General features: G+C 37.5%; 3 protein-coding genes across 5 annotated transcripts in view; 1 reads left to right on the top strand and 2 right to left on the bottom strand.

Annotated features, from left to right (window-relative positions):
- Positions 1 to 305, bottom strand: part of LOC104741464 — a 1728-nt gene extending 1423 nt beyond the window's left edge. Inside the window, exon 1 of the mRNA XM_019236250.1 lies at positions 11 to 305. Within this exon, the coding sequence (XP_019091795.1) occupies positions 11 to 272 (262 nt within the window). The 5' untranslated portion in view covers positions 273 to 305. The remainder of the gene's footprint in view (positions 1 to 10) is intronic.
- Positions 408 to 3869, top strand: LOC104741463. Of its 2 annotated transcripts, none has more exons than XM_010462350.2 (8): positions 408 to 812; positions 911 to 1114; positions 1210 to 1695; positions 2145 to 2255; positions 2573 to 2758; positions 3087 to 3317; positions 3411 to 3531; positions 3627 to 3869. In XM_010462350.2, the coding sequence occupies exons 1-8, from the start codon at positions 441 to 443 to the stop codon at positions 3743 to 3745; spliced, it is 1830 nt and encodes a 609-aa protein (XP_010460652.1). In that variant the 5' UTR covers positions 408 to 440; the 3' UTR covers positions 3746 to 3869. The 2 variants fall into 2 exon arrangements, with proteins under 2 accessions (XP_010460652.1, XP_010460651.1); XM_010462349.2 differs by having other exon boundaries at positions 1207 to 1695.
- Positions 3963 to 6691, bottom strand: LOC104741462 (transcription factor VOZ1-like). 2 transcript variants are annotated; one of them, XM_010462348.2, is made up of 5 exons: positions 6534 to 6691; positions 5945 to 6246; positions 5703 to 5852; positions 5095 to 5590; positions 3963 to 4999 (listed from the first exon to the last, which is right to left on the bottom strand). In XM_010462348.2, the coding sequence occupies exons 2-5, from the start codon at positions 6173 to 6175 to the stop codon at positions 4425 to 4427; spliced, it is 1452 nt and encodes a 483-aa protein (XP_010460650.1). In that variant the 5' UTR covers positions 6176 to 6246; positions 6534 to 6691; the 3' UTR covers positions 3963 to 4424. The 2 variants fall into 2 exon arrangements, with proteins under 2 accessions (XP_010460650.1, XP_010460649.1); XM_010462347.2 differs by having other exon boundaries at positions 3983 to 4999; positions 5095 to 5608; positions 6534 to 6689.

The raw sequence follows: 7900 nt of genomic DNA, 5'->3' as shown, positions 1-7900 counted from the left end.
TGAAGAGAAGGAAGAGGATTAGAGCCCTTGATGATCCAACCGAGTCCAAAGAAGAGTCCTCCGGCGAGAATCGCAGTCCCCCAAGCGTGAGAGTACCATTTGCTATACTGCCGAATCGCGAACTTCCACTGCTCCCTTAGCGTCGCCTGATCCGGATTCACCGACTCCGGTGGGTTATAATACGGAATCCTTTTACCACCGGAACCCGATCCGATCCCCGGCGTCGGTTTCTTCTCCGCCGACGATGAAGTAGTGTTCTTCTCCTCCGCCATTGTCGTCGTTGTTTCGTTGAAATGGTTCTCTTTAAACTCTATCGACACTGACACGTGTCAAATAATGTGACGTGGCACTTTCACATACGAGAAACGACACCGTTTTAGTTGTTTCGTCTACCTCAAACCTCCCCCTTAGGGTTTTAGGGAATTTTTATCTGTTCGTCAATGGCTTCTACTGCTTCTTCTTCTTCTTCTTCACTTCTCTTTCCCTCCAGAAATTTCAAATCTGTTCCATATCGGAGAAGAAGCTTCGTGTCTTTTATCCGTTTTGCTAAAAATCCTTCTGCGGAGGAGGACATTCTCCGTTTCGTGGCGGAATCAGATGGGAAGGCGCTTCCATGTGTACGGACTTACGAGAACAATTCAGCTCGGCTCAGTCTCGTTGGTACAGTAGCTTTTGATCAGGCTTTGACTGCGGCTGCTGCTGACGGTGGTGAAGCTGCCGATGATCATCTTCGTGAGAATGTCCCTGTTATGGTGGTCGAGACTGTTTTTCCCGGAGGATCTGACCCTAAGGCTACTGTGTCTACCAGATTGGTCAGTTTCTGGTTGCATTTGATTCACATTGATTCTAGATTATAGCAATTGAGTTTTGACATTTAAAGGTAACATTTTGTTTTTGTGTATTTGAACAGTTCTTGCCTACTAAAAAGGTTAAAGAGCGAGCTAAAAAGCTGCGGTGGTCTCTTTCCGAGGATCTTTCTAGTGGAGATTTGTCCAAGAACATACTTGCTATGACTTTTAGGCAAGTTGTTTTGAGACAACTGTGGAACTTTCAGCTTGTGTTGTTTGGACCTGGAGCTGAAAGAGAAATGGGAGATTTCGAAAACCCTCGAGAGGTTTAACTTCGCTTTGATGTGATGTTTCTAGAGTCTGCAAGTGGAAAAATTAGTACTGATAGGTTCAGTTGTCTTATTCATTTCCGTTTCAGCAGGTTTCTACATCTTTCACTCTTAGCTCATCCGATGAACGGGCTATATCTGTTATTGCAGAAGTTGTATGCATCTCCGCTCTTCAAAGCACTGAGAAGAGTTTCCTTGATGATTATCTGGAAAAAGCTAAGTTTCCCTTTTTCAAGTGGTTCTCTAAACACAGGAGGATTGCTTCAAGAGATTGTTCAGTTGTCCTTCATAAGGTATTTGATGATGAGCAGAATACCAACCACTTGCTTGAGTATTACCAGTCAAGGGAGGAGAATTTTAAACTTGCAGACACTAGGCAAAGAAGTCGGTGGTGGAACATGTCTGCAGATTCGAAGTTGGAAAAAATTGGAGGCCCTGGATTTAGTACTTGGGCAAGCGAGTATTTACCTGCATATCGACTAGAGATTGATACTACAATACTTGCGGACCTAAAGCTTGAGGGGTGGAGAAAGTCCAGCGAGAATAAGTGGGAGGTTCTTCTAACTCACTCACAAATGGTATAATTCCTTTTCTCTTGCTTTTGTTATTGATGCTTTGTGTACGACTAGGAAATAGGAATGGCAGTGTGGCTTCCCCTTTATATATGCATCTCCCTTAGTTTGAAAGAACATTCCACATTTCTAGGTTATCATCTTCGGTTAGTCTTAGTCATTCTTGGTTATATATATGATAATATGGAGCCATGCTATTGTCTTAGACAGTGTAGAATTTATCACAGGTGTAGTCATCCTTTATATCCTATACACACAACAAGGAGATGCTGATAGAATTTTGTGGCATTCAAAGCTAGCAGGATGAAAGATATTATCAATCATTCAGTTTGGTGCAATAAAATTTCTTATACTGCTGCATTTTACGTGCTCTATGGTGACTAAGGTGTTTGTTTCCACGCACGGTATTTTCATGATATCCCCTACACTCCTAACACTTGTATAAAACTCTTTAGGTTGGATTGGCTGAAGCATTGGATATTTACTTTGAAGATGTATACTCACTGCCCAAAAAACAGCTACCGTGTGATGTTTCTGGAAATTATGCAAACTTACCCAATGAAAAGGTATTGACTATTGGACGCATATGTCGCCAATTTCTAAGCTTTGAATCTTTGGTATCTGATTATTTTTATGTAGTCAGAGCCAATTGACAGCCCTTGATAAATCACTTGCTCTATTCAATCAGTGTGCTTCATTTCGGTTTCCTGCTGAACTATGTTTTCAGTCTGCTCAATGAATTCATGTTTGCTATTAGAGTTTGCTGCATTATGTTGGAGAAATGTTGTGATGTAAGAAGATTGGCTTAATGACTTAAGTGTTGGTAGCTTTTCCAGTGAAACTTCTGATAACTTTTTTTGGTTTGCTTAATCTCTATTGACAGAGAGGACTGTCTTTGTTGAAAATCCTATCTGTCACTGTGGCCAGTGGAATTCTTCTTCTTGCTGTTAGTACTGCGGCTCAGTTCTGTTTTCCTCAGAAAGGCGAGAGAAAGTATCCTGGAAAAAGCCAAGATATCATATGGGCCGAGAGTGAGTTGTTATCTCATCAATCTTCAGATTCCTCTAAGGTATGGATTTCAAAAACACTTGTTCATATAGATGTGTAGGCTAGCGAATGCATGTAGACATAAATAGCTTTTCAGAACAGCTCTAGTTCATTTGATTATATCAATAAAGTACTGGTTAGCCAATTTTTTATTGTAAACCTTGAAGTCAACCATCCAAATAATATATCAAGCAAAGACAACGCAAGGTCTATATATTTCATGTTATTGGTTTATGGTTCCTGTAGGAGTATGGACTCTCTACTGAGATTAATGATAACCACGAATTATTATTATCAGTCTTTAGTTTCATTGTCTTCGAAAACTAAAGTTTGAAACTTTAAATGAGTAGTTGGATTCATTCTGTGGATTACTCGTCAACAAGCTCAAGGATGCTTACAGCTGGGTGGGGGAGATAACCCTAGAAAGCAGCATAGGTGCCTGGATTGGGGAAGTACCTGATTATTTGAAAGAAACCAGCAGAGCTAAGTCTGTTGAAGATCACATCGTTACAAGCTCTTCTCTTCTGGAAAAACTCAATGAAGATGCAAAGGCATCTGCGCAAGATATCGCTACTTACCAGGTAATTCCAGTGAGTTGTGGCGAGTGTAAATCTTTAAGTGGCCTACTACTTCATCTTTGTTGATTTCCTTGTCTGGCTCTTTAATGGAAGCAGGTAGTGTTATCACCTGAAGGTAAAATTATAGGGTTCCAACCAACAAGCCGGGTTGCTGTGAACCACTGGGCTGCTAATCCTTTAGCTAAAGAACTTTATGGAGGAAAAAAACTCTCGCCTGGTAAATCCATGATTCTTCTTTCGATTTCCTCAAGTTCAATGCCATTCTTATCCGTTAATTGTATGACGATGATGTGTTCATTCTTTCTGTTGCAGGGCTGATTGAGCCTGGTTTAAAGAGTCGCCCTCCAACAAATGTAGTTGTGTTGGAATTGTTAATGTCTGTAAATTCAGTTCGTCCTTTTGCATTGGTTAGACCATTATTACCACAATAACCATGGCCAAGCTCCTGTCTCTTTAGATGAAATTTTACAATACCTGTAGCATTAGCATATGATTTATTGCTACTAACATTCTTGCGTGTATGAAATATAAATGCCTTGAGCTTCCCGGTAAAAATCAGTGATAACGTGATAACATGATCTTAAAAAGATGCTGAAGATTTTGAGCTCTTGGGAAAAAAAGAAAAATGATAATCAATGAAAGATAAACTAGGAGCAAGATTGGTGATCTCATTGAACAAAGGTCCTGATTGGATTAAGAACAATAACGATAATCGAACCGTTCCAACCTTCGGGTTACATAATTTGTCATCTGCATTACATATCACAGAAGAGAGTCGAAAATGCATCAAAATATATAAACCGGAATGTTAGTAAATATGCCTTCACCTCCACAAGACTGAATCTTTAAAAAAAAGCAGTCCCCACATCACATTTACTTTTCCTGCTTTTGGTTAGAACAAAGCTCTCAAACTCCAGGACAGTCTTCTGCATCCCCTTCTTGTTGTTATATATATATACATAATCTCCATGAATAGAGAGAATTATAATATAAAGAAACAAATTATACGAGTCTATTACTTTGCCCTACGACATGTAGATAGCTTCTTTTTGCTGCTGCCTAATTAAATGGTAAGCAACAGCTTTTCAAACCTGATTTTTTATTCATTACTCAGGCGATATAATAGTCGCTTAGATTTCCGACCAGATAGTTAAACTCTTCACCTACTCCATAGTCAGTGGCCTGCTCTACTGTGTTCTGAACATTCACGGTGGCAACTTTAGTGTTCACTTTTGGTCTTCCTTTGATGCAACGTTTGTTGTTGTTGTTGTTGGTGGTGGTGGTAGTCATATTGTTGTTTTCTGGAGGGAACTCAGCTGTGAGTCTTCCCATCTGCTTCTGCAAATCTGCCACCGAGTCGTTTGAAACTTTTCCCTTTGAATTCTTCTTCCCATCAACGAGCTTGAGCTCGAGTCTGTACAAGGCACAAGCATCGCACTTGTTGATCTCGTATTCGTAAAGGTGCCATTCAAAATGTTGCAGAGGCTGTGGATCCATGTAGTAAGATCTCTTTAGCCCTCCAAACTCGACCATGATCTGTTTACGTGACTCATGCCAACCGCGACCATTGTAATCTGGTAAAGATCTTTGCTTTCTGTTCCCACTCTCAAAGGCCCTCCTTGGTTTGTCAAAGAATAGCCACTCCCTTAGTGTCTCACTCTCTAGAACCGTGAGATCAAAGAGCTCTACAGTCACAACAGAGATTCAAGATTTGAGTATGACCAACACAAGAATAGTGATCAATTAATATATATGTAAAATCCAAGAGAGCAAAGCCTACCTGGAGCATTCCATGGAGATTTCGCAGTTGCAGCTCCTTCACATTCAGGAATACCAACATCTTTCCCTCCAGCTTTGGCGCTAAGAGCAGCAAAAAGAAGACCGTCTTTCAAACCAATGCCTCCTGGACGCACAACAGGATTCATACCTGGTGGCCCTTCATTGAAAGCCAGTGCAGCATGGAAGCTGCTGCAGTAATCCTGGAACCAGTCGAATCCTTGAGCTGGCCTAGGACAATCCCAAAGAGCACATTTTGGACCCAAGAACGCAGAAGGTGGAGGACAGATAGTCGGCATAAAAGTAGAGATATGCAGAGGACCCTCAACACCGTAACTGGGACAATCGTTGAAACCACCATTGAAGTTTGGCTCAAACTCTTGTTGCAGATCAAACTGATTATATTCCAGATTAGCAGTTCCAACAAAGTTGTTGTTGCCAACTACTAAAGGCGGATCTTTGCAATGATCAGCCAACGGAAATCCATGTTCTGACTTCCCCTGAACAAAATTGTATCCCTGTCAAGATTTACCATGACCTCTGTATTAATGAACTCCACACGCACAACTAAACCACCATTGAAAAAAATTGGGTAGTAAAAGAACAACTGACCCTTTGAAAGACAGCAGCTTTGCCAGCTTCAAGATTCTGATCAGCAGGCTCAGGCTTGGGAGCAGCTAATTTGCTGGTAGCATCATCTTCTTCATCACAGAGCTGAAGCAGCCGACAAATGTCTGATGAGAAAGAGCCCAGAGTACCACCCTGCTTTAAGCAAAACAAACCCATGTTATTTCACAAAAAAAACAAAAGCATGCAAGTGTCACAGAACAATCCAAAACAAGAAGGAAGCATACTTGTTGCAAGGAAGAAGCAGGAGAAGGTTCGTTGAGCTCAGATTTCCACTCACGAAGCATCTGATTCACTTGCTCCTCAAGGAGAGAGACATCAGTACCCCTAGACTCTTTCCTAGCGGATTGAAGATCCAAAAGCATGCCTTGCAAATCATCAACACGGTTCTTAGCCTTATCTTTGAACAGCTTGTGCGAAGCAGATCTGCAATTAGTCTTAGTTCTCTTTCCCGTCATAAGAATCTCTCTACTCCACTCCACTCAGTCCCACCCACCAACAAATACAAAAACGTTCCTTACACAAGATTCTGTCAAAAACACAATCAAAACATTTCACATGAGTTCAAACATGATCGATCACTCTAAACATACATATGCTTAAACAAAACAAAATTACAGTAATTGATTCATTCAAAAGAGACGAAACACACACAAAAATCAAAAAAGGGAGTTAATGATCACAAAAGCTATACACAGAATCTTAGAGGATAATGGAAGAAGAGATCAATCATGCACAGAGGAGTCTTAAAAAGAGAGAGATTGAAACAGATCGAAGTATATGTGAGAAGTTTTAAAGAGGAACCCAGGAAGAAACCTTTACTACTGTAGCAGCTGCAGCAACTAAGAGAGGAGATTAGAGAGAGCGGAGGAGAAACGTTGGTGGATTCTCTTCTTCCTTCTTCTTCTTCTTCTTCTTCTTCTCTCTCTCTCACCCCTTCAACTCCAACTTTTCTTTTTTTCCGTTTTTATCAGCTAAATAATTCCAACCCTAAGAAAATTTATAAACAATAAATAAATATGTATACTTGGAAAAATAAAGAAAATGTATTCTAATTATCTTTTTTTTTTTAATTTTTGGGTGAGAGTTTTTTTTTTCCTTTTTTGTAATTATTGGATTATATAAAAACATACATGTTAAATATATATATATGTATTTATTGTGGATTCTTCTCTTTTTTTTTTGTTTTTCATGTTTTCTCTTTAATATCATGCATGTCTAAATATTAAATTTATATAATGAGCACATAAGTATCATTTTTGTTATTTTGTTTTCTTAAAAAATATATATATATTTTTAATAGTGAGGTGAGTTTTTGTTTTTTGTTTTTGTGCACTCATTGCCTTAGAAAATTGGTGTTTTTCTTCATCTCTATGAGTAAAAAATTGGTGCCTTAGAATAATTGTTATTACAAAAAAAAGAAGCAAATTTACAGAGTTTTTGTTTTTTGTTTTTGTGCACTTATTCTGTAAATTTGCTTCTTTTTTTTGTAATAACAATTTTGATTACTATTATTTGATGAAATTCAAATACTCTTAGTTGAATTAGGACGATGAAGTTTTTTTTTTTTCAGATTATGTATTACATTTGGGATTGGGGAGCCAAAACTTTTTTTTTCATACAAATTACTTTGGATCATGATATGCTATATATAATAACCACGCTGATTATAAAACCTAAAAATTGATCTAAAGCAAAACAAGATTAATAATGTTACAAAATTACATACAATCCTACTATATTAATTGAGAAGTACAAATATGAAACTAAACTTAAAATGTATAAAAAATTACATTCAATTGCCATTAGAAAAAATTAATTAAGCTTAATTAACTAATTTAAATAAATATAATTAATTAAAAATAAAAAATACTCACAGATCAAATATTAAAAAAATCTAAAAAAAAAATTCTCTCTCTAATAAATTATGGACGAATTTACTAATTATTTTTTAAAAATATATATAAACCAATCAAAATTTTAAAAACTAAAATTTTATATCCAAGTATACAATACAATTATTTTTAATAACTAAATTCGAAGATTTTGTTAAGATTTCAAATTATGATTCTCCTATCATCTTTATTTTATTTTATTTACAAATTGTTTGGAATTTTCATATAATACTTATAATTAATAAAATGCATATTTTTTTCTGCATATGTTGTGATTTGAATTTTTTA

The sequence above is a fragment of the Camelina sativa genome, chromosome 14, assembly GCF_000633955.1.
Source record: "Camelina sativa cultivar DH55 chromosome 14, Cs, whole genome shotgun sequence".
NCBI lineage: Eukaryota > Viridiplantae > Streptophyta > Magnoliopsida > Brassicales > Brassicaceae > Camelina > Camelina sativa.
This window is presented reverse-complemented; position numbering and strand designations above follow the sequence as displayed.

What these genes read in the sequence shown, in the direction of transcription:
- LOC104741463 (XM_010462349.2), top strand. Translation starts at nt 441, where the DNA reads ATGGCTTCTACTGCTTCTTCTTCTTCTTCTTCACTTCTCTTTCCCTCC. An exon ending in ATTTCGAAAACCCTCGAGAG is followed by an intron (nt 1,115 to 1,206) that starts GTTTAACTTCGC and finishes TTTCCGTTTCAG; the next exon opens with CAGGTTTCTACATCTTTCAC. An exon ending in TTCTAACTCACTCACAAATG is followed by an intron (nt 1,696 to 2,144) that starts GTATAATTCCTT and finishes AAAACTCTTTAG; the next exon opens with GTTGGATTGGCTGAAGCATT.
- LOC104741462 (XM_010462347.2), bottom strand. Translation starts at nt 6,175, where the DNA reads ATGACGGGAAAGAGAACTAAGACTAATTGCAGATCTGCTTCGCACAAG. An exon ending in AAGCTGCTGTCTTTCAAAGG is followed by an intron (nt 5,609 to 5,702) that starts GTCAGTTGTTCT and finishes AAATCTTGACAG; the next exon opens with GGATACAATTTTGTTCAGGG. An exon ending in ATCTCCATGGAATGCTCCAG is followed by an intron (nt 5,000 to 5,094) that starts GTAGGCTTTGCT and finishes TTGTGACTGTAG; the next exon opens with AGCTCTTTGATCTCACGGTT.